Raw genomic sequence first — 27,072 nt, 5'->3', positions numbered from 1 at the left:
CTAATCCAGCAGCTGTGAGGGTAATACCTGACCAGAGACCAATCCTCAATGGCCCTTTGAACCATTTAGATGTTTTCATCCAGCTTCACTGTCCATGGGGAGTGAATATGTTGCATTTCTTGTGCAGGTGTTTCTGTGATGCCTTCAGGTCATCCCCTGACAAATCCTACTGCCCATTCAGCTGATAGAAGATGCTTGAATTTGCATTTTTCCACTAGTGCATTCAGGGAAGGAGGTGCTCACAGTACAGCATCATCACAAACCAGCACTGTGCAATGTAGCCAGGGCTCTTATACTCACGGTCACCACCACTCGCAATCTCTGCAAAGACTGAAAACAACATTTTTACATAAAACTTATTTAAAGTCTCAGAAACCTGAACAGTCGAGTCCCAAAGTCCTCCCACTACCACTGGTGGCCCATTGTTCTCCCCTCAGGACACATCAGCTGTCCTCTGTGACATGGGAACTGGAAGAACCATGCATTCAGTGACCTTCACTCACAGTTGGCCTCTGACCTACTGCATAAGGATAAGAAAATATGATGGAAATGGTCTCTGTATTATTTTATCCCCTGAATCTGGTTACATTCAGCTGATATTGGTCAGTAGGTTTGATGTGTCTTCTGAATCGGTCACAACAGTGTCTAAAAGAGACTCTTCCTATTGATCACATGAGAATGCTGTGTTTCCAACACATTTTCTACCCCAGAGACATCATTAGTGACACAGAATCAGGGACCCAGATAATTTTGTGGAGGAAAACTGTTAATGAAGAAGAAACCAGCAGAAACCCAGCCCAAACCTTCAGCTTCACCTGCTCCTGAAAGCTCCTTGAGTTTAGGTATCCAGAGGGATTCCTAGTGGTTGAAGCTCCTCACACAGGATGGGGTGTGCCTAGGCTCATGCTAACTTCCCTTCACCATGTGTCTTATACAGTAATACACAGGTGTGTCCTCAGCTCTCAATCTGTGCAGCTCCGTGCACGCTGTGTTCATGGATATGTCTGTGGTCATGGTGACTCTGCCCTGGATCCTCTGTGCATAGATTGAAGCACTATATTGAGGATCAACTTGCCCCATCCATACAGCTCTTTTTCTTGGGTCTGTCGCACCCAGTGCACAGCATACCTGGTGAAGTTGTGTCCAGAAGCCTTGCAGGAGACCTTCCCCAAGGCCTCAGGTATCCTCACTTCGGCACCCACCTGCACCTGCTGAATCATGCAGTGGGCACTTATGAACAGCATTGAGAGTGGGAGAAAAATCTCACTTTAGTGTACATGATCACCTCCTCAAACCTGGAACTGCAAAGTCCCTTACCTCTGGCAATTGCTACCAGGAAGAGAACTCTCCAGATTCAGTCCAGGGTGAGGGACTATATCATCAGGAATTTTATCGGTGGTGGTGTTTACGGTTGATGCTCAGGGAACACAGACCCACATTCAAACTAGTCTACTTCTTCTCATTTGCCTAAGTATAGGGAAGAGCTTTCCATAGCTGAAGAGATGACTCCACCTGAGAGAAAGTAGAGGACACAGCGGCAATACTCCAAATGAGTCTGAGGGTTCAAGCCCTACACAGTGTTGTAGGATATGGGTCCCCTAGAAGATCTCTGAGTTCTGTGAAGACATAGCTCCTCCCACTGAGGAACAAGCTCCAATGGAACATGCTCCTCGTTGCAAACCCAATTTTTAGAGACATGGAAAGCTCCCAATTCTGGGATTTAATGCCTGAATATATTATTTCTGGATCAGTGTCTCTACAAAATTCTCTACCTCATGAGTCAATAAAGCCATTCGTATTCACAGCTCCTCACAATACAGATAGATATACAGAAAACCCACAAATACCATTGATTGTGTTTCTCATGTATTATGGGGTTCGGTGAAAGCCCTTATAAGATATTTACAGAAACCATATGTCCAACTCTTCCTTTGGAGGTTTTCATGAAAAGAAAAGGACACAGGCCCTCTCAGGAAACAGGGAATCTTGTCCCAGCTTCTCCTGAACCTGCTCCTTGGGCAGCTGCTGTGAGCTTGTGAGACCCACCCTCCCCCTGATGCCAGCTCTGCATCATGTTGGGGAGGTTCCTGTCAGGGATCATAGAGAATGAACGTCTCAGCATCTCTAGTCCAGAATTAAATGTCCCCTGACTTCCAGAAACTCCCCCAGGGACACTGTGTGCTTTAAATCTCTGAACACAGAGAACCAAACTTACTAAACCTCAGGGATTCTGCAGGCCCTCATAGCTGGGGTTCTGTGAAGACACCAGGAAGCTCCTTCCCTGAACCTGCCTGATGCACTGACGCAAACAACACCCCTGAGCCCTGAAGCTATTGGGAGCCTTGGGAGTCTCTAATGTCCTCAGGTTTCTCTGGTGGTAGGTCATATCTGATTGTCCCTGCATGTGGCCCAAATCCTACTGCACTTCTACTGCTCAATGAATGACAAAAATACACCACGATGATTTTTGTGCTAATGCACTCCAAGTCTCCCTTCTCTGCTGTACTTATCACTTGGGCAGTGCCCCCAGTGGATTCTAGGCCAGGGTTTGTCTTCCTAGGTGAGGTCATCTCTGTGCGTGTCATCCAAGTTTTTGTCTATTCTCGGTGCTATATCCACATGGTTATCTTCTCTTCTGAGCATACCTCAGACTCTGCATCCCATGTGGAGACAGACTCATTGTTCAGTGACCCACAGCTTCAGTGGTTAGTCCCTTCAGGAATCACCATGTCTTCCTGCACTTGGGTTTCTTGTTCAACCCTCATAGACTTGCCCATGTTGGTTGAGGCATCATGGGTAGAATTTAGAAACAATTGGTCATTGCTCTGACTCCCTCTCAAAGGAGACATTCTCTAGGACTGGTCATCGAGGAGCTGTGGTGATGTTCCCCTCCTGGGCTCTGAGTTCTCCAAAGCTATCAGTCCAGTAGGAGCTGAGTACTTGCTTAGTCCCAGGGACAGACAAGAATGTCTGTTTAAGATTTTGCTGTCTAAGGAATGTCCCAGGTGCCTACTATCAAGGAGAACACAGAGAATGTTTCCATTTTTTAGGACAATGGGTCAGTGCTCTATTTATCAAGCATGTATCACTTATGTGTGTCACCAAGGCATTTATGTCATTGCATATTTATCCTCTATGTCAATCTTGCTATGACCATGTATAACCACTTTTGCACCTGCACCAAGCATTCTTTTTAGGCAAATGTTCACACTAATATAAGGAATCAGATATATCTCTATCATTTCAGTTAATGTTAATCCTGAGCTTTTCCACATTAAGGCATTTTGCAGTTGGTGGTTTTGCAAGATCATGTTGGAAGAAAATTGCCTGCAAGATCAATCACTGAGGACCCTGGCTGAGGACCAGGGCATCCAGGGAGGAAGAATACCTCTGCTTCAACTCTAGAATCCACCACACAGGCAGGAATGGGTTAATTTATGCTCTTCAGTTTGTTTCAGTCAGTATCTTGGTGGAGTGAAGGGTGTTCATTTGCATTGGGAAAAACAATCTGCTTTTCTGAGCCACCATTTCACAGGTAAGTTCACCTTTAATCACACAGAAAAAAAACATGATTAACCATCAGATGAATGTTTAGGCACCTTGTAATATACACAAACAAACACAAAACCAACAGTCAAAACAGAGCTATTTAGGGGAAGAGTTCCAAGGCAAAGGTAATATGCATCTACCCAATGCATGTAGATAGTGTGAAGCAACCACTTTAGACTGTGGTGAATGATTTCCTAGGTACCTGTGGGGGCAACTTTGCCCTCAAGTCCCCCCATCTGCCATGGATGAAAGTAAACATTACCAAAACATGTTCTGCTTGGGGAGGAGAAGTGGCCAGTTTCTCAGAGGAAAAAGGCCAGGAGCCCCTTCCTCCAGGGCCCTTTATTGGGTTGTAATATACAGGAATACAGGGTGACAAGGATCAAACAAAATATAACATTTCAAAGAAATCTGAGGGCTTTCTCTGAGTCAGTATCTGTCAGGAAAGGGAGTTTGCAAAAACTTTGGGAGACATACTCATTTCCTGCTTGGACCCTTATCATATGAATGAAAACACTCTTAATAGAGCAGGTTTCATAGGGGTTTTTAGGAATTATTTTTATGCCAGATTTCCCCCAGATACCGCTCTAACAAGGCAAGGAGCTGCATCCATCCCCATCAGGTTTTCAGGGTTAAGTGGATTAGAGCCAGGAAGTGCTTCTCCCAGAGGACATGGGGACTGGGGCTATGCCACATAGCTGGGGGGGGGAGGGTCCATTGCTCCCTCTTTGTCACAGCCCCCCTGAGCTCTTCCATGCTGGCCTTCCAAGTGATCAAGTCTGGCTTAGGCTGCCCCTCACTGGGAGGAGTCTTATCCATCATGAACATTGACCATGGTTTGGGGACAGGGGGAGAAAACTGAGGCAGCATTAGCTACCAGAAACAAGCTTTGTCTCCTTTGTGGCTTGCAATCCAAAGGGTGCCCAGTCATCCTTAGCCATGTGGGGGTAGTTACAATTTCTGAAACCAGGAAGAGTGGTTCCCAACAGGTACCTACATGTTGAATGTCAGGTGAAGAGGAAGCTCCCTGCCAGAAATGAAGCAAAACCTTAATGAACCTCCATGTGTCCCATGCCCTGCAGAACCTGTGGGCCTTGAGTGTCCCACTTATTTGTCATGCCACCTGTAAGGAGGCTTGTGTCTGCGCTCACAATAATTTCACCTCTCTGTGTCTTCTGCACAGTAATACAGGGAAGAGTCCTTAGCTTTCAAGCTGTTCATTTGCAGATAGGCAGTGCTTTGGGAATCATTTCTTGAGATGGCAAATCTGCCTTTCACAGATGCAGCATATTCTGTTGTGTGACTGTTAGCTTTGTTTCTAATAAAATCTATCCACTCCATTTCCTTTCCTGGCGCCTGAGGGATCCAGTTTATATAGCAGTCACTGAACATGAATCCAGAATCTTTGCAAGAGAGTCTCAGAGACCCTCCAGGCTGCCTCATGTCTGCACCAGACTCTGCCAACTGCACCTCACATCTGACACCTGTGAACAAGAGACTTTCATTAGCAGCAGAAACACACACACACACACACACACACACACACACACACAGAATACCTCAGTCTCTCTGTAATGCTACCATGTAAAAGCTTCAGACCGAGTGCCCAGCTCAGCTCAAACTTCATGGTGCTTCATTTTTTTTAACTGCTGCAGTGAGTGCAAACTTCAGAGACCTGGAGGTTGGAACTGATCTCCCTGATGTGCAGGGACAGCTGCAAATCTAGGTTTATCTGCACATATTGATGTACATTTACATGTTATTCTTCGCTTAGTGACAGATAAGTCAATTCTCTGAGTGAAGGTCCCCATTTGACTAGAGAAAAAAGCACAACCATTCTAACAAGGGAAAGTTTTATGAGGGGGTAGTATCTGCACGTGCTGTATAGGTATTATAGCGATTGCTAAATTATATCATCTGGCAATTTAACACGATGTAAGTTACAGTGATATTGAGCGTGCACAGTGTTTCAGGATACTAAGCTCAGCATAAATTCTTTGTATGGCATTGTCCATCTGTGGACATACAGAGACAATCATTCCCATCATCAGCCTTCTTGGCTGAAGTCAGTGTGAACTGCAAGGTCTGCTGTCTTGTGCTTTTAAGTCAGAATCCCTGGCCATTGTGCATCTGTGCATGGAAAGTCCATCATTGCAGAGAAAGAGAGTGGGAAGAAGAAACAAACACTTATAGAGCATTTCAACTGCCCTGGACACCCTCTCTGCTCAGCCTCTTCACCCCCTTCCCCCAATCTCTTGACAACTGTCACATCCAGTGACTGAGGCACACACAGCACATTAATAATTATTCCATAAGGGGTAATTATAATCAAATGTTGCACTGTCATTGTCATATGCAATCTCTGGGAAATTTCAAAAACGTCATACTTAGTTTAATTCATAAAACCTACATAAACCTTCAGTCCTGCTTGTTTAATGTTACACGAAGGTGGCATTCATGCCCTCACCTACAAGTGCACATCAGACTTGTCCCTGTGACCTGGTGATTGGAAGAAACATGCATTTATGGATTTTACCTCCAATGAACAGTGGACCTTCCTCCATGAAGATGTCACTAATACTAAAAGTGTTCATGTATTATACCCACTTCTAATCCTTGCTTCTCACTACATCTGTTTAACAGCCCCCCATGACTTTTGACCAGGAAATTTTGCCTATAAAAAACACCAGAGAGAAAATACCCTTGAATATCACTGGAAAGACACTAATGCTGTACTCTTAACAACACACATGGCAGGAAATCTCCAGGGAGGCAGCCCTTGTGGTCATGCCACTCTACAACCCTACTGCATTCTTGGTGCTGTAACAATCTACTGTGGACTGGGTCATTAGCCCACAAAAGAGATGTATTTATCAATAATCTGGAGGTGAGAAATACAGTAACAGCTGCCAGCAGATTGATGTCAGTTACAGAAAAGATTCCTATATTACTCTTCTCTCACTGTAATCTCAGAGGGTGGATGGGGCAAGGGAGCTTCCTCTGTCCTTTGTTATAAAGGACTTGATCCCATTCATGACAGCTCTACCCCAGAAACATCACTTGCCCCAAGGCCCCATGTCTTAACACCGTCACATGGGCTTCAGGTTTTAATAACCTGGGAGTTTGGGAGTGACACCAGATCATAGCAACAGCAATATAATCCAATTATGGCTCCACCCAATTGGAAGGATGGTTCAGTAGAGCTCCCCAAACTGATTATCCCCATAAATCTGTGGATTCTTCCATATGTGTAAGCAGGAAAAGCAGGAAGTGGATCCAAGTCCTTCAGAACAAGCTGATGTCCTGGTAGAATGCACAGGTTCTACCCTACACTTTGAACAAACATGCCCATATAATTTTTATTTCCCCACTTATTGCATACATATAGCCATTATTCTTATTTTCTATGGGCTAAAATTATTTTCTATCCATTATTATACGTGGCTGTGCATTCTCACTCGTTTTCCCTATGTGCTCAGTGAAATAAGGAGCCAGGCTCTAATGTTCAATGTCTGATGCTGACATGTTGGGGTTCACCTCGCTCTCTCCTCCTGCACATGTGGGAAATCTGATGTGGAAATGGGGATTCTCCCTAGTTTGATGCAGGTGGGAGGGAGATAAGAACCACACAAACCCCTCCTGTGAGCAGGACCCTCCTCAGGGGTGAACAATAAATCCTTAACAGACTCCTTTACCTGACATCATGCAGCAATTCCTGACCAGCCGAAAAGTGTGCCCTGCTCTGAACAGACTCCTCAATGAAGGGACAGAAATTTTCACAGCCCCTCTGTGTGTGTGACATTGTCACCCTGGATATCCACAACAAGGTATACTGGGGGGTCCCTCTATGTCCACATGATGTCAACTGCTATTGATGTCATGAATGCACAATTAAGGTTTTGCTTTCCCCTCTGGGACTGCATTCCTGTAACTCTGGTGCCCATTATCCAGCATGCATGTGTCCTGCTGCTGGTCACCTTGGACTCTGAGCTGGGTGCGGATGGGCTCCTTGTTGACTCCAGCCCAACAGGAGCATCTGGTTGGATTCAGCTGATGTGGGTCAGTTGGTTCACTGATTCATTAGAATAGGGGTAACAAATGTGCGTGACACTCTGACTTTGGAGAATGTGAGAATGCTTTCCTCTGAGGACAAGCCTCTGTAACTCAGATACTGAAGAGGTCAGCTCAGAACCATAAAGGGAGTGCGGTTCCTAGAGGAAAACTGCTGTATGTAGAGTCAACCCACACCTGCAGGGAAACATGCTCTTTTTAATTATTTTAATTTTAATTGCTGTTTAAGTGCAGGTTTCTGCCTTTTACACCTCCCCACCAGGCCCTTTCCACCTCCTTCCCATTTCCAAACCCCACCTTGTTTTTGTTCATGGGTCCTTTATACCTGACCAACCCTTCCCCCTTTCCCCTGAAACTCCCACCCTTCTTCTCTCTGTTCACTGTCAGTCTGTTCTTCATTTCAGTGGCTTTGGTTATATTTCGTGTGTTTGTTTGTTTTGGTGATTAGGTTCTTACTAAAGGAAACAATCCCTTAAAGTTCATATGAAGCTCCTTCCAAACTGATAACGGTGCTCTGTGTGACCCAAGCGCCCACTGGTGTCCTGAGCCCTCCCTACACCCCAGCTTGTTTCTCCCATAGGGAAGTTTATGTCTATGCTCACACTGACTTCCACTCACTGTGTCTCTCGCACAGTAATACACAGCTGTGTCCTCGAATCTCAGGTTATTCATTTGCAGGTAGAGCATATTCTTGCTATTTTCTTTGGAGATGGTGAATCGGCCCTTCACAGAGTTGGCGTAGTATGTGCTACCACCGCCATAATTAATTTTTGATATCCACTCCAGCCCCTTCCCTGGAGCCTGGCGGACCCAGTGCATATAGTAGTCACTGAAGGTGAATCCAGAAGCCACACAGGAGAGTCTCAGAGACCCCTCAGGTTGCACCAAGCCTCCTCCAGACTCCACCAGCTGCACATCACACCAGATACCTGCAAACACAAAGTCATCCTTGTCAGAAAACTGTCACATTCTCACCCTTTCTCTCAGTCATATGAACTCACATGCCCAGTTTCTCATTCTCCATAAATTACCTCTTAAAGTTGCAACAAGGAAAACCCAGCTGAGCCCAAACACCATGGTGAGTGTTCTGTGTTCTGTCCTGAGCAGAGACTGTCAACTCCTGGGAATCCTGAGCTGGGCTCCTGTCTCAGAGCTGCAGGATCAGGGCTGGGCTGCTTTTCATGAGCAGAGGGACCATATTTGCATGCCCTCCTCCTATATATTGAGCTCTGGGTTTGAATGGTGACATAAAAGACAATGCCTTAATGTGTCACATACATAAAGTTGCATGTCTGTTAAGAATTACTTTGCACATTTGAGCCTCTGTCATCACTATTGATCCACATGTTCCAGGAGCTGGGCACAGGACCTTAGAGAGTAAATGTTCATAAAAGATCAGTATTTAAAATGAGAGATAACTTTGAATGTCACAAGTATTGAACAAACCAGGAGAATTTATGCTCATGACTAGAGGTAGCGTTAAAGCCCCAGAAGGTCCGTGTTCAGGTGAGAGGAAGTTCCATCTGGACCTATTTCTTTTAGAAAGGTATCAGAGTATGCACTAAGAATAAAGTGTGACCTTGAGCACATGGGCCCAGTGTTGGAGGGGGTCTGTGTGGGGCATTGGAGACAGAAGTATGAAATTTACAGAAATGCACACAGTGCTCCTGGGACACATTTCATTAGTGGAGTTTGGTGCTGAATGTTCAGCATCTTCACTGCTCACCTTTGTTTTTATTTCCAAGACTCTGTGGTATAACCAGGTTCCACCATCGGGGACATTGAACAATATCAGTCATGACTAGATCTGCTTAGGTAAATATGTAGGTTGAAATTGGGGAGTAAGTATTTTTAAATTATAACAATTTCATTATGATAAACCTTCATACCAATCACTAATGCAAAATAACAGAAAATAAATGAAACCATCATTGCTGTGAAAAGTCTCATTTTCTTTGTTCATTGATTGCTAAGTAAATTAATCCATAAAATTGCAACCCCATCCTGTGATTGGTCTGTTCAGGCATTATGGTTCTGTGTTATTTTCACCATCAGCATTTGTGGCTCTGTGGACCTGTGACATAGTTCTAATCAATAATGTAAGAAACAGATCCATCCCTGCTTCATCAGAAGTAAATTTCAGAAGCTTGATCTCCTCCATTTTCATCCACTTTCATATCTCAACATGACCCTTGAGAATATTGTCACTTTTCTGTGTGAGACAGTTGTCATCTCTGCATGAAGTCATATGCTCTGTGGATCAGTGTTCAGAAAAAAAAAAAAGGACTTTCCCATGTACATGGATGGTGGCATTAAGCAATCCTGGAGCCAGTATTTCCAGTTTTTTGTTCCTTATGATGTAATTTGTCCTCCTCACACAGCAAGTTCAAGTTGTCTTGTAACTTTTCTCAGAAATGGCCTCACATAGGCATATTATTGGTAATATCAAAAAGAACTGATTTGAAAATTAACCCACCATTTTTACTCAGTCATAGAACATGATATCCTCAGCCGTAAGATAATTAAATCTTACTATTTGGGACTGGGAGAGACCTAGAGAGTATTACGCTGAATAAAAAAAATCCAGATGGAGTAACACCAATGCCATGTGATTTCACTTATATGTGGAATCTAATGAAGAAAAAAAAGCAGAATAGAAACAGACTCATAGACCTGGATTTGGGAGCCTGGATGGAAAGGGAAAAGTGACAAAGTAGTACACTTTGACAGTTACAGGGTAAACACAGGAGGTAAGTCACAGCACTCATAATAAAGTCAATAATATTGTAATAATTGTGTGTGGTGCAAGGTGGGTACTGAAAACACTGGCCCATCACATCACAAACTGTGTCTGACCACTCTGCTGCAGGCTAGAAGATCAAATAATATAATGAATAATGGCAATTGGAATTGCAAAAGAAAAAAATATTTAACCCAAATTCCAGGGTACCACAGGCAAGAGACATGGCTGAATTCTAGGGCTTTACTCACAGGTTTCACCTTTACTGTGAAAATTCTGAACTTCTTTATGTTTATTAGAGACTCTCATTGAGAACCCTGGCCTAGCATTATTTCTCTGGTGGTCCCTACCTCAGTAACTCCTTAGGAACTGCTAATTAGGACATAGTATTTTTTAAGATTTTTTTTAAAATTTATTTATCTTTAGAGAGGAAGGGAAGGAGAGAAGGAGAGAAATATCAATGTATGGTTGCTTCTCGCGAGTCCCCTGCTGGGAATTGGCCTGCAACCAAGGCACGTGCCCTGACTGGGGATCAAACCGCGATTGTGTGGTTCGTAGGCCCACGCTCAATCCACTGAACTACGCCGCTGGCGCAGGACATAGTACTTTAATCTGACTTGCAAAAGGGCTTTTCCTGATCCTCCCAAAGATTTCAACTCTGTGGGTTATTTACGTTACACACACCCCATGCACAAAGCCTTGGGGTGTGTGGTTGTCACCAGCATGGATACCCACACAAAGCTGTTGTGTGTCCCTCTGCCTCTGTGTGCTGTCACCTGTACTTGGTGCTGTGAGCATGATGCCAAGTGATGGGTGATTCTCTCAAGGTACAGATAGACCCATATTTAACCGAGACCACCTCTTCTCATTTGCATATTCATGAGGAAGAATGTTTCATAGTGGAAGACATGACCGATGTGGGAGAAGACAGAGGGCATAGGGACCATGCTCAGTGGGAGACTAAGGATGAAAAGTCCTAATCTATGTAGTAGGACAGGTGTCACCGAAAAGATCCCTGAGCTCTGTGCAGACATAGTTCCTTCCATGGAGGAACAGGCCCCCGTAGGACATGCTCTTTATTGTGAAACCGCCTTTGAGTCACACACAGACCACTTTGGGGCTTTAATGCCTGAAGGTCTCATTTCTGGATCAGAGTGGCTGCAAAATGCTGCATCTAGTGAGTTAACAAAACCATCCTTGCATCTGGTTACTCAGAATTCAGATCTAAAGAAGCCACAGAAATATGCTCACTGACTGCGGTTCTCTTGTATTATTGAGTTTGGTAAATGTTCTGATAAAATAGGATATTTACAATCACCTCATGTGCAATCTTATTTTAGATGTTTTCTGGAAAACGGAAAAACATAGGCCTTCAGAAGAAATTCCTCCCAGTTCCATCTGCACTTACCTCTGGGAAGCATTCTTGACTTCCTATGTGCCACAAACCCCCTGTTGCTCAGCATGCACCCTACAGGGGAGGGTCCTCTCTGCATTGACAGGATGTGGAATTCTCAGCATCTCTAGTCCAAAATTATAGGCTGTGCTCTGACTTCAGTATTCTCCCTCAAGGACATTTTGTTCTTATAGACCTCAGGATACAGAGAATTGGCCTTATTAAACTCTGCAAGGAGCCCCCAGACCAGAGCTCTGCTAAGCAACCAGGGGGTCCAGTATCTGGAGCTGCAAGATGCACTGACTCATCCAACACCCACGAACCCTCAATCCCTCAGGAGCTTTGAGTACACTGAGATCCTCAGGTTCCTTTGCCTGCAGGATCCTTTTAAGTAGCCCTGCATGTGGTCCTAATGCCACTGCACTTCCAGTACTCAATAAATCACTTGTTCACAGTGATGGTTTTTATGGTGATGATCTACAGTTCTCCATTGTGCTCTGTTCTTAGCACATGTGTAGGTCTGCCACACTGACCCTAACCTAGCAAGTCCCCTGATTTGACAATAGAAAAAAAGCAAACATCACTGACATACAGAATGGCAAGTGTCCACTCTTTGTTTTTTCCTGCTTTTCAAGGGCCTGGAACCTTAAGACTCTTGTGAGAAGGTTCCTTGCTTGTCTTCAGGAGGGTCAGACCCAGAGGACAATTTTTCTAGTCAGAGTAGTCAACACTGACCCAATATGTGGGGAGATCACACTGTATGGAGTCCAAGGGTCCCCATTCTCAGAGCTTACAACCAGGAGACCTGAGAGAAGACCCATGGGGGATGGGTGTCCCCACAGGAGCAGAATCAGGTACTAAGGCAGGGACAGGGAACCCAGAAAATTGGCCCTGGCTACTTAGAGTCCCCTTTACACAGTGATAGGACTTTTTACACTATGTGCACTCATGTCTTCAGTGTCCCCTGGTATCCTGAGCACACCCTGCACTTCAACACTTTTGTCTTTCCAAAGACATATTTTTCTCTGTGGTTGCACTAGTTTTATTTCTCTGAACCTCTCACACAACAATACAAGGAGGTGTCTGTATGCAGATGTACATCCACATGCATCCAGACTGGAAAGAGGGTTGAAGGCATGAGATAGACCAATACCATATTCACTTTGGTGGGAAAATTTTACAAGAAATATTTTGGAAATATTCACTTCTCAACACGAGTTCTTGTCACCGAGGATTTCAGTGTTGCAAAGATAAACCCCCACAACTTTTGGATGCAAAACTGAGTAGGGATGGAGTCAGTGGAAAAAAACATTCTAGAGTCCTGGGCAGTTTTTCTTAAAGAAACCACACACAGACTTACTCATACTCAATTCCTCTGAACAACAGCACCAGGGTAGTAGCTTGAAAGGCACCAGTGGCATACAAGGAAGAAATGAAGTGTCTGACATTAAGGCAAGTGCTGGGTGGCAGCTTTTCCCTGACAGAAAGTCAAATAGATTGTTATTTTTCTCTTCTCATACCTCCCTATACAGACCCATTAAGCCAGCATGCAAATGCCACATCAGAGACTCCATCAACCACAATAAAACTATTTTTCCTGCACTGGAGTTCCCTAAGGCAACATACTATTCAATGTACAGCTTCACTCAAGATATTAACATGTTTTTTTTTCCATATAAAGGCAGGTGTTAACTCATGCTTCACAACTTCCTGAAACCCTGATCATTTGTTAAGTGCCCAGAGGTCTGGTACTAGTATCTGCCAGTATAGGTTCACAGTTTGGCTTCTCCTGGCATACTCCAAGCCCACCACAATAGCATCCATCTGCAGACTGTTTTATAGCTAATTCATGGTGTCCCCAGGCCGAACACAGGTGGGTCTGAACTTGGCTTGAACTACCCAGGGAACCTGAGAGACTGTACACCCAGTGGAGAAATTCTGAAATTATAGGAGCACAAATGCCTATTCCCTTCTCAGATGATCCCCAAAAGAGTTCAAAAGTTGTTGGTCACTGCTCATAGCCAAACCTTGCAGCATACTAGCATATGGAAATACCTCGCATTGACCTGACAACAATAATCAGGACTCAATTCCAAGAGAGGATGTACTCAGTGCACTCAATGTGTGCACCTCAATACCCAACTTTCATAATAGGGGAGGATATCCACCTGGCCCCTACAGAACACCTACTATGGTAGGCCACACTACCAAGAAAGAGAGTCAAAGCAGCTCTACCTAGTACATGGAAACAAATAACAAGAGGCTGCCAAAATTAGGAGACATTAAATGAAAGTGCAAATCAAATCTCCATAAAAACTAGTGAACAAAATGGAGATAAGCAATCTGCCAGATGCAGAGTTCAAAAAACTCATTATAAGGATGTTCAAGGAATGTAGTGAGGATCTCAACATCATGGAAAGAAAGATCTAATCAGAAAAGAAAGATAGATATAATAATGCAAATTAAAACAAACAATTTACAGGAAAATAATAGTAGAGAGCATGACCCAGAATTAAATCAATGATTTGGAATATAAGGAAACAGGAAAATGGTGGTGAAGTAGGACAGAGTGACTCCAGTTCTTGTATCCTTGGGAGAAAATCCTGGCAGATCTACTGAGGAACAGCGCAATCAATTCCCCAACCAAAAATTCCCCAGCATTTATGAAAATAAGGGACCAGAGATAGTGATGGACCAGACAGCTACAGTTCGGTGGGGTCTCAGGGATGAGAGTAAGGACGGAGGCGGCCGGGACTTACTCTGCTGCTTGTCGGCAGCCCTCTGACGGTGCATAACAACGGCCCTGGAGCCATGGCTGCTGCAGCGGTTGGGGCCCGGGGGCTTCTGTCTGTGCCCAGGAAGAGGGGCGTCTGCCATGGAGGACTCATCAGGAGCTAGGCACACCAGAGTAAAGTCAAAAGCAGCAGCAGCGGGACCAGCAGCCCTGGGCTGGCACCTAATGGCCTTTGAGCTGCTGCTGCCACAGCTTTTAGGGCCTAGAGGCTTCAGTCTACAGTCAGCGTCGGGGCATCTGCCACAGAGGACTCATTGGGAGCCAGGCACCTGTGAGTAAAGACAAAAGCGGCAGAGACAGGGCCGGCTGCCTTCGGCCAGCCCATAATGCCTCAGAGCCGCCACCGCTGCTGCGTTAGTGGTGAAGAGACTTCCCTCTGTGGCCAGTGCCACGGAGGACTCATCAGTAGCCCAGCACCCTGGGGAGCCTTGGGCCGGCTGCAGAGTCCTTGGAAGGGAGCTGGTTCCCTCCCTCCCCATCTAGGTGGGGCTGGGTGACAGAGACCTGTCGGCCTAGGCTTGCAGGAGGGTAGCAAGAACAGGGAGCCATGTTCAGTTGTGATCTCTGTGGTTGCCAGCCCACCAGCCCAGGGAAATTTGAGAGGAGCATTGTCCTAACCTGTCGGGTTGGGGATTGGGCTGGGCTGAGAGGCAGGCTTTCTGGAGAAGTTTTTATTGGAAAGTAGACTGAGGTGTTCTCCTGCGAAGGCAGCTTGACTTGCTTCTCACCCAGCCACAGGACTGGGAAGGACCAGTACCAGATCCCAAAGGACACAGGCAGCCTGTTAGGTGGGCAGACGCCCGCATCCCGTTCTGGTAGCCTGGATGGTGCCTGGGTGGGCTCCTGGGCCTACAACCCAGCCCAGAGAGGGGTCCTGCCAAAACCAGAAAAACCGGAATGGACAGTGTGAAACCAACAAGGGAGGGATTTTTGTTTTTTGTTTTTTTAACTTTTTTTTCAGTAATTGTATACTTTTTAATTTTATTGTTGCTGTATTTTTCAGTAATTTGTTCCTCTCCTTTCTTTTTTCCTGTTTTAGTCCCTCTTCCTTTCATCCCAAATTTATTGTTTTTTCCTAACTTCTCCTTCCCTTTTTTTCTGTTTGTTTCTTTGTTTGTTTCTTTCTGGCTTTCTATACCACTGTAAATACTTCACAACACATCTATCGGGTCTTAGCCCACTTTACAGGTTCCTGAATTCTATTACTGTAGTGATTAACTCTACTTGCTCACACACTACGCCTATTTACTATTCTTTACTCTCACCTTACCTCAAAATCTGACCACCCACAACCTCACTGCTTTCTAGATACAACTCACAATCCTTCCCTCCCCAACAAGAGACTTATCTTTGGTCTATCCTGTCTTCATAGTTGGGTTGAAGATTACAGTTAACACTGTATATAGCCTAAAGTTCTTCTATCGCTTCTCTATGGGCTGTGACTGAAAATATCATAAAGTACTCTCCTGCTGTCATAAACCATTTTGCCTCCCCCTCCAACTGATCACACACACACAAATAAAGGAGTAGGTGGAAGCAGAGAACATCAAGATACCTGAGGAGACTGAACCACTCAATTTCACAGGTATTATACCGCAGAACTTCACACAATAAACCCAGGGAGTCAGAAAAGATCAGTTTAAGAAGCTGAGGCTAACAAGAAGAATCTCATAAACAATGGGAAGACAAAGAAACAATGCCCAAATGAAAGAAAAGGTGGAAGTCTCAGAAATAATGTCAGATGAAAGAGAGGCAAGTCAGCTATCAGATATTGAATTCAAAGCACTACTTATCAGGAAATTCAAAGAGCTCACAATGAGCAACCAGAAACTAGAGGGGAGCTACCAGAAACTAAAGGGGAGCTACAATGATCTCTCCACAAACTTTATCAACATGAAAAAGGAAATAGAAACTATCAGCAAAGGCCAGGAGGAAATGAATAATACAATTTTGGAACTAAAGAACACAGCAGAAGGAATGAAAAATAGGATCAATTACGCAGAAGATCAGATCAGCGAGTTGGAGGACACAGTAGAAAGAATCTCCCAGAAAGAGCAAGAAAGGGAAAAGAGGCTCAAAAAGAATGAAGAGAGATTAAGAGAAATGCAAGGCAATATGAAATGTAACAATATCCGAATAATAGGAATACCAGAAGGAGAAGAAGAACAAAAGATAGAAAGCCTATATGAAAGAGTAATGATAGAAAAATTTCCCAATTTGATGAGAGAAAATGTTACACAAATCCACAAATCACAGAGAGCCCCATTCAAGAGGAATCCAAAGAAGCCCACTTCAAGACACGCCATCATTAAAATGGCAAAATTCCAAGACAAAGACAGGATCTTAAAGGCAGCAAGGGAGAAAAATGAAGTAACATACAAAGGAGCCCCAATAAGTATAGCTACTGACTTCTCAATGGAAACACTCCTAGCAAGAAGAGGATGGCAAGAAATGTTTCTTTTTTTAAGAGACTTTATTTTATTTATCTTAGAGGGGAAGGGAAGGAGAGAGAGAGACCAATGTATGGTTGCCTCTCATGCCTCCCCTGCCAGGAACAGGGAACTGGCCTGCAACCAAGGCATGTGCCCTGACTGGGAATCGAACTGTGATCATGTGGTTGGCAGGCCCATGCTCAATCCACTGAGCTACAGCAGCCAGGGTGGCAAGAAATATTTCAAGTAAAGAGAACCAGAGGCCTACAAGGAAGGCTACTTTACGCAGCAAAGCTCTCAATCAAGATAGAAGACCAAATAAAGAGCTTCTTAGACAAAAGAATTCTAAAAAAAATGCCTCCACCATACCAGCTCCACAAGAAATACTAAAAGGTCAGCTTTAAGGAAAGGAAGGAAAAGAGAGATACAGAGAAAAACTCTGGTACAAAAATGGCAATGAAAAAGTACCTATCAATAATAACCTTAAATGTAAATGGATTAAATGCGCCAATCAAAAGACATAGAATAGCTGAATGGATGAGAAAGCATAACCCACACATATGCTGCTTACAGGAGACTAACCTCAGGACTAACAACCATCACAGACTAAAAGTGAAAGGATGGAAACAAATTTTCCAAGGAAATGGTCAAGAAAAAAAAGCCGGGGTAGCAATTCTAATATCAGACAAAATAGATTTCAAAAAAAGGGCCATAAAGAGAGACCCAGAAGGTCACTTCATAATACTCAAGGGGAGAATCCACCAAGAAGACATTAACATTGTAAATATGTATGCACTCAACATAGGAGCACCCAAATATATAAGAAAAATCCTAGAAGACTTCAAGAAAGATATTGACAGCAACACAATTATAGTGGGGGATTTTTGCACCCCACTGTCAAAAATGAACAGATCTTCCAAACAAAATGTAAAAAAAAAGATATAGCTGCACTAAACAACACCCTAGATGAAATAGACTTGACGGACATATATATATATAGAGAGAGCCCTTCATCCCACACATGGAACATTTTCTAAGATAGACCACATGATAGGACAATAAACAAGCCTCAGCAAATTCAAGAAAATTGAAATCATACCAAGCATTTTCTCTGACGACAAGAGTCTGAAATTAGAAAACAACCCCAAGGGAAAAAAAAAAACTTGAAACACCCCAAATCATGGAGACTTAATGGTATGCTATTAAACAACGAATGGGTCAAGATTGAAATTAGGGAGGAAATCAAAAACTTTCAGGAAACAAATAAAAATGAACTAACAACAACCCAAAACTTATGGGACACGGCAAAGGCAGTCCTGAGAGGGAAGTTCATAGCAAAACACACTTACCTAAAGAAGATAGAAAAATTCCAAACAAACAACCTAACCCTATGCCTGCAAGAACTTGAAGAACAACAACAAAGACAGCCCAGAGCAAGTAGAAGGAAGGAAATAACCAAGACCAGAGTAGAATTTAATGACAAGACCAAAGCATTTAATGACAGAACTGTATGCCAAAAATTTGAAAACCAAGGTGAAGTGGACAAATTTCAAGAAAAATATAATCTCCAAAACTCAATGAAGAAGAAGTACAAAGCCTGAACAGACCAATAACAGCAAATGAAATTGAAGCAGTAATCAAAAACTCCCATCACACTAACGCCCTGGAACAGATGGTTTCACAGAACTGTAAAAAGCATTTAAGGAAGAGCGAACCTCTATTCTTCACAGTTTATTCCAAAAAATTCAAAATGATGGGGAACTTGCAAACTCCTTTTATGAAACCAGCATCATCCTAATTTCAAAACCAGATAGAGACACAACAAAGAAAGAAAACTTCAGGCCAATATCGCTGATAAACATAGATGCTAAAATCCTCAACAAAATATTGGCAAATCAAATCCAAAAATACATCAAAAAGATCATACAGCACGACCAAGTGTGATTCATCCCGGGGATGCAAGGATGGTTCAATATCTACAAATTAGCAATGTAATACACCACATAAACAAAAGCAAGCACAAAAACCACATGGTCATATCAACAGTTGCAGAAAAACTCTTGATAAGGTACAATGCACATTTATGATAAAGGCACTCAGCAAAGTGTGAATAGAGGGAGCATTCCTTAATATACTAAAGGCGATATATGAAAGACATACAGCCAACATCATGCTCAATGGGCAAAAATTAAAAGCTTTTCCACTAAGATCAGGAACAAGACATGGATGCCCACTTTCACCACTTCTATTCAATATAGTATTACAAGTTCTAGCCACAGCGATCAGACAGGAAAAGGAAATAAAAGACATCCAAATCGGAAAGGAGGAAACAAAACTGGCATTGTTTGCAGATGACATGATAGTGTACATGGAAAATCCTATAGCCTCTACCAAAAAACTGCTCGAACTAATAAATGAGTTTGGCAAATCAGCGGGTTACAAAGTCAATATCCAGAAGTTAAGGCATTTTGTTTAACTAACAATGAATCACCAGAAGCAGAAATCAAGAAAAAATCCCATTTGATATAGCAAAACCAAAATAAAATATCTGGGAATAAATGTAACCAGGGAGGTAAAATACCTGTATACAGAAAACGACACAACACTGAAAAAAGAAATCAAGGAAGACACAAACAAATGGAAACATATACCATGTTCATGGATTGGAATAATTAACATCATCAAAATGTCCATAATACCCAAAGCAATTTACAGATTCAATGCAGTACCTATTAAAGTACCAATGGCATATTTTACAGACATAGAACAAACTCTTCAAAAATTTATATGGAACCATAAAAGACCCCGAATAGCAGCTGCAATTTTGAGAAAGAAGAACAAAGTAGGAGGGATCACAATACCTGATATCAAACTATATTACAAGGCCACTGTAATCAAAACAGTCTGGTACTGGCACGAAAACAGGCACATAGACCAATGGAATAGAACAGAGAGCCCAGAAATAAACCCAACTCTCTACAGTCAATTAATATTCGACAAAGGGGGCAATAACATAAAATGGAGTAAAGACAGCCTTTTCAACAATTGGTGTTGGGAGAACTGGACAGCTACATGCAAAAAAAATGAAACTTGAGCACCAATTTACACCATACACCAAAATAAATTCAAGGTGGATAAAAGACTTAAATATAAGCCGTGAAACCATTAAAGCCCTAGAGAAGAGCATTGGCAAGAAAATCTCAGATATTCCAAGCAGCAATATTTTTACTGATACGCCCCCTAGAGCAAGGGTTATAAAGGAAAGAATAAACAAATGGGATCTCATCAAAATTAAAAGCTTCTGCATGGCTAAGGAAAACAGTATCAAGGTAAAAAGAGAAGCAACAGCTTTGAAAAACATATTTGCCAATGATACCTCAGATAAGGGTTTAATCTCCAAAATATACATAGAAGTCATTCAACTCCACTCAAAGAAAACAAGCAACCCGATCAAAAAATGGGCAGAGGACTTGAACAGACAGTTCTCCAAGCAGGACATACATAGGATCCAGAGACACATGAAAAGATGCTCCATATCGCTAGCTATCAGAGAGATGTAAATGAAAACCAAAATGAGATATCACTTAACACCAGTCAGAATGGCTATCATAGACAAAGAAACAAACAACAAGTGCTGGAGAGGTTGTGGGGAAAAGGGGACCCTAGTTCACTGTTGGTGGGATTACAGACTGGTACAACCGCTATGGAAAATAGTATGGAATTTTCTAAGAAAACTAAAAATGGACGTGGCTTTTGACCCAGCAATTCTACTCTTGGGAGTATATCCTAAGAACCCTGAAACACCAATCCAAAAGGTCCTATGCACCCCGGTGTTCATAGCAGCACAATTCACAATAGCCAAGAGTTGGAAGCAACCTAGATGCCCATCGGTAAATGACTGGATCAAAAAACTATGGTACATTTACACAATGGAATTCTATGCTGCAGAAAGGAAGAAGGAACTACTACCCTTTCAACATCATGGATGGAACTGGAAAGCATTATGCTGAGCGAAATAAGCCAGGCGGTGAAAGACAAATATCATATGATCTCACCGTTAACAGGAATCTAAACAAAACAAACAAGCAAGAAAAATATGACCAATGACACTCAAACATGGAAAAGGCTGACAGGGTCCAGAGGGGTGAGGGGTGAGAATCATAGGGGAAAAGGGAATGGACTCACATGAACAAGTATAAAGGACACATGGTGAATAACTAAGGGTGGGGGGCGGAAAGGGGAGGGAGGTGGGGAGCATGGGGCGGGGGGCGGGCAGGGTTGGGAATATAAGACAGAAGTCTGTACTTGAACAAGAATTAAATATAATTATATAAATTTAAAAAATATGATTATTAGGGAACACGGTTATAGATTAAAAAGCAAGTTCACCATGGTGAGCTGTGGTTGTGGAAATAAAGAAGTAATACTTTTGCACAAAACTATGTGAGACAGTGTGTCACAGTTTGTGACTGCATGTGTCACTGTGTGACAATATGTTGCTGTGTGACTATATGTGACTGTGTGACCAACTGTCTTGTGATTCTCTGTGTCACTGCTTGTCATTGTGTGTGTGATGGTGTGCGTGATTGTAGTGTGAATGTGTGTGTGACTGTGTATACTAGTCTCATACTAAGCAAGCAGGAGGGATGCTTGTCACTCTATGCTGGAAGATATATTCACTCTGTACACATTTTTGCCTACTGAGGAATTTAACATGAAACTTATTTATAATTGGAAAAAAGTTGTCTGTTTCTGTCTAGAAGATCTTTTGATTAAACATGTGCCCTGTCTGACTATTATGATCATAGTCAGGGCCTGTTGAACTTCAGAGCCAGTGAGGTGGGATTCCCTGGACTGCTCCTAGAATCCAACATGCTCCCAATGAAAATCCCACCCACAACAAACCTGAAACACTTGGGTCTCACATGAAAGAGAGTGAGTTTGATGAGGCACATCTCAGGCCTCAGACTCCCAAGTCCCCAGTGTGGTGTTAGCACTGCTTCCTGAAGAAGAGAGGGGCTCCTCCTAATGATAGATGTGGGAGATCCTGCGTGTGGAGCACTGAGCTCACAACCTTACCTGGATTCCATGTGGACATAAAAATGACAGCTGAGGCCCAGGAGCCCTCAACCTGATCAGGCTCATCAGCAAATGGAGGGCCCGTGGTGTCTGGGCCCAGGACATGGAGGGACACACAGAGAGTCAGACATCATGTGCAGCTGTGTCCACTTGAGATATGGGTGTAAACCTGCACACACAGACAAATCCACCAACCAGATGCCTGCAGAGCTCAGTGTCATGGGTGAAAAGACACCAGGCAAAGGCATGTATATCAACGTGTATCTTCAGACATATGTTTCAACAACTGAGCCATTTATTAAAAATTAGCAAATGTTATAAAGAAACACATTAAGCCTTTACTTTTCCATAAAAGTCATGCCAGTACTAAGAGTAGAAAATCCCTTAGAAACACGCATATAAGTATGCAAACATGAAATTACAAAGCACACACACTCACAAAAACAAAAATTGTATGTTCAGATAAAGCACACAGTATCAACACAGAGATGCACATATTAACTGACACACTACAACACAGAGTAGCAGTTGCACACATAATACAAGGTTAGGATGGAAGGTATACATGCAGGAGTTTTCTTCTCAAAGAGAAGAATTACAGGCTTATTCAATAATCTTGTTTCCAGCCTCTCTCTGCACCTGCTAACCTGATGGCCCCAGATGTCCAGTGTCCTGAGAACCCCTAGAGCCCAACTCCACCTTTGCCCCCTGAAGATGGATTTTGGTGTCTGGGCTGGCACTTTCTCACTCCATTAGTGTTGTCCAGTAATCTAGGGCCATGTCCTTGGTGGTCATGGAGTTCATCTGCAGGGAGATACTGATGCAGAATATCTTCCTGGGTCAAGAGACTGTTCTGTAAGAAAATTTGGGGTGGGGTATGCACTAGTCCTGGCTTTCATCCTTGCAGCTCCTGTATGGGGTTCACCAGCCCTGAGCCTGACTTGTGCAGCTCACCTTGGACAGAACACCTGAGGACAAGGAGAACACATTTAGTAAGAAATACTGCACCATTCAACCTTTTTACATTCACTAGCTGAAGCTCTCAGAATTCAGTTTTGATCAATGAGAAGATCTCCAAGCATGCTATGCTCGTGATGCATTCTTGTCCTTGGGGTCACACCTCTGGTGACAGAGAGGGAAACACAGGCTTTCTAGTGGGCTGCATCTCCCCAGGGTCTGGTTCTCATTGATTCCCTTGTTCTGTGGGCTGTGGGAGACTCAAAACACAGAATGCCTCATTCATGTGCACACATCACAGAGAGTCACAATCATGTGTCAGCAAGTTGACATGAGTATACACCCAAATGCACTCACTCACACTATCCCACACAACTTCAAGCAGCTCAACAAGGAGGCCTGTTCCCAGATTCCTGTGGTGCAGCTGAGAGCAGATCCTCAGGGAACCAGAATGGCTGAACCCAAATTCGCAGGAACATCCAGATTCCTGCTGCTGGGGATGATGAGTGTTCTCTTATATAACATGGCTCTGCAGAGTGATTAACTTAGGGATGACTGAGTTAAAGGTGTTGACATGGGGAGATTATTAATTCCCTGGTTGGGACATAAATGTGACCACGTGTCCTTTTCAAATGGAAACTAAAGAAAACCAGAGTAAAAACACTGTGATCATTCAAACAGATGTTGGGGTGCATTTCCACATCCACCCAGTAAATGAGGGGCAGGAAGGTAACATGCGGCAAGGAGGACAAAGACCTGAGGGGTGGAGGTCCTGAGGAATGATCACAACCCCTGCAGTGTGAGGTGTGAGTGTCAGAAGGAAGGACACATGTGAGGATATTGTGTGTATGCTTTGGAGCAGAGAGCCTGAGCTCAGCATACAGGGGTTTGGACTAGCCTGGACTCCACATTTTGGGAGGCATTTACAAATATAAGTAAGACAAAAGCACTCAGAGTGTTTTATTGTCAAGAAGAAAAAGAACACACAGAAGAATGGTGAAGGAGAGGTCCCAGACATTGGGTGGAATCTTATCTTCAACAGACAGTGTCATTTCTTCCTTTGCTGTCTGCAATGACCATGTAAGAAATGAGAACCACAACGAAGGAAAAAGTATTCCTTGATGCAGCTGGGAATTTTCAGAGGAAATCCGTGCTCCCAAGTGGAAGCACATCCATATCCATCCAGGCCAACACTAGCCCCTGCATTTGCTGTCTGTGGTCCCTGGGCCATGAGCATCCACTACAGTCAGCCTTTCTGTCTCCCCCAAAAAGGCTTGAGTCTGGGCTCACACTTACTTCCCTTTATTGTGTCACTGGCACAGTAATACAGGGCCAAGTCCTCAGTTCTGTGAGCCCCATGACCCCTATGAGCCCTGAGGTCATGGACTCCACATGTCCCCAGCTAACCAGCCCATGACTTGCAAGGGAGGGCCCTGTCTGGGCTCACAGGGTATGGTCCTCTCATGGATGGATGCTGAGTTCAGGGTGCTCCCTTGGGAACACCATGTGTTTCAACATCTCTGGACACAGAGAATTGGTCATACTAAACCTCAGTGACTCTGCAGAGAGCCTCATAACCAGTGCTGCATGAATCACCAAAGAGCCTCTTCCCTGGAGCTGGCTGAGGCACTGACACAGCCAACTCATCTGAGTTCAGAAGCTGTCTGGAGCTTTGGGGGCTTCTGATGCCCTCCAGTTCCTCTGCCTGCAGGTCCTATCTGAATATTCCTGCATGTGGCCCTAATCTCACTGCATATCTACTGCTCGGCAAACCACACACACACACACACACACACACACACACACAGTGATGATTTTCATAGTAATTAACTATTAACTCCAGGTATCCCTTATCTCCTGTTCCTCCCATATGGGCAGGGCCCACCCACATGGATTTCAGGCCTGGATGTGACTTTGTAAGTGACTGGGTGTTGGGTTGCTCAGTGAGGGACACACTGTCTTTCTGTCCTTTCTGGATATCTCATCCTGATGATTATCTCTCTTTCTACCAGCTGCCTATGGACCTCAGACCTCAGCACTCCACATGGAGACAGACTCACTGCTCAGAGACTCCCAGCAGCACATTCCAGTTGTTGGAGGAACTACCACCTCCCCATGCACGTGAGCCTCAGTTTCAACCCCATGGACATTCCCAGACTGACCAAGGCATCACAGGTGAGAACTCTGACACTACTGGTCATTACTCAGGCTGTCTGTCAAAGGTGTTCTTCTCTAGGGTTGGTCATGGGGGGGCGCTGTGGTGATGTTTCCCATGTGGACTCCGTGTGCTCCACATCTATCAGCCCTGCAAGCACTGAGTTCTCACTTAGATCCAGAGAAGGCAAGAACATCTGTTTTGGTTTGCACTGTCTGGGGAATGTCCCAGGTAGCTCCTACCTTGGAGAGGACTGAGAAAGCCCCCTTTTTCACAGGACAAGGGAACTGTGCTGGATTGGCAAACATGTGTCAGTTATGTGTGCTCCCATTTCATTTCAGTCACTGCATGTTTATCCTCTATGTTGAACTTGGTATTATCATGTATTATCACACTTGGGATCTGACTCAAGCAGACATTCCCCTTACAAAATATCCACAGTAATCTGATGAGTCAAATGCATCATTTTGGTTTCAGTAAATGTTTGCCAGGAATGTTCCCAAACCAAAAAAAAATTACACTTGGTTGTTGTTCAAGATGGAGAAGGAGAAAAATCATTTGCACATCAAGGACTGAGGGCTTGTGTGCTGTGGCTTGTCATCAGCGTTGTCTGCTGAAGTTGACTCCATGAGCTCTTATGCCACACGGCCCTGCTTTTTTCAACCCTCTGTAATTTCCTCTGCGATGCCATGAAGCTCTGGTATTTTCAAAGGGCTTTAAAAGTCGAGGGCACACTGAATGTTAGCCAAATGCTTTGCAAATTGTAAGTTGATGTTAATGGGATCCTTGCTTTGTTCACTGAGTGTTGGTTACTATTTCAAGAAAACACATTTGTGGGCTCTGATGGCCAAACTTGGGCAAGCCAGCATGCCTTCTGCTTTATGGTAGCATATATCATGCCCCCCCCAGAAAATGAGACCTAAAAATGATACTTAGATTTACATTTCCATGAAATTCGTGTTCATACTATGGTCAGTGAGACCTCCCACAATTCCATGAGGTGCAGGTTACAGGTAGCAGACCCAGGAGACCTACTCTCAGAACTCAGCCTGGTTTGACAGCTGACCTCCAGAGTGCCCAGGGAAGAAGATCTCTGTCCCAGCTTCAGAATCCATCATTAGGGCAGGAGAGTCTTAATTGACCCTCCATCACTCTTTGTTCCAGCCTGCGCCTCAGTGGATTGGAGGGTGCACATCTTTATTGGTGAAAACAATTTGTTTTTCTGAGACACCAATAAGTTTACCCCTAAACACACTTGGACAAACCCAGGAATGACTTTCATCCAGATCTTTGGGCGTCTTGTGATCCAGTCAAAATAAAACAAAAACCAACTGTCATAACAAAACTATTTAGCAAAAGAGTTCCAAGTCTGAGACAATATGCATCTGTCCATTGTGTTCAGGTGGAGGAGAAATGACCATTTCTCCTCCACATCATAGTTATAGCTTTCTTAGGTAACTACAGGTGGAAGATCAGTTTGACTGGAAGCTCCTGATCAGAAAATAGACTAAGCCTTAACCCCCATCTTCCCTGTTCCAAAACAATCTGTAGTCCTTGAGTGCCCCCTTCAGCCTAGTTCTCTTGTCTCTTGCAGGGAGGTTTGTGTCTGGACTCACCCTGATTTTCCTCACTGTGTCTGTCCCACATTCATACACAGTCTTCTCATCAGTAGTGAGACTGCTCATTGTTAAATAAACTTGGCTCTCAATAGGTGTCCTTGGTGATGCTGAGGCAGGATTGCAGTGTGGGGATGTAGTTTTTACCCCCACCAGTCTATAATGTACTGGCCTATTCCAGCCTTTTCCCTGGAGCCTGGGGACCTCATTGAAGAGAATACAGAGAGAGTTCAGGTGAGGGACAAAGTCTTAAAGGCTTCACGAGTTCTGGGCACAACTCAAGCAG

The 27,072-nt window shown here is 43.8% G+C and overlaps 1 gene segment (V, D, J or C); it reads right to left on the bottom strand.

Moving 5' to 3' along the window:
* Positions 1-223: 223 nt before the first annotated feature.
* Positions 224-26,855, bottom strand: LOC118997019 (immunoglobulin heavy variable 3-23-like). The segment is given in 4 exon segments: positions 224-330; positions 8,223-8,549; positions 8,652-8,730; positions 26,787-26,855. Coding segments are annotated over 4 exon segments (582 nt in total).
* Positions 26,856-27,072: the final 217 nt, after the last annotated feature.

Source organism: Sturnira hondurensis, unplaced genomic scaffold, assembly GCF_014824575.4.
Source record: "Sturnira hondurensis isolate 20B ecotype Veracruz unplaced genomic scaffold, ASM1482457v3 Scaffold0012092, whole genome shotgun sequence".
NCBI lineage: Eukaryota > Metazoa > Chordata > Mammalia > Chiroptera > Phyllostomidae > Sturnira > Sturnira hondurensis.
This window is presented reverse-complemented; position numbering and strand designations above follow the sequence as displayed.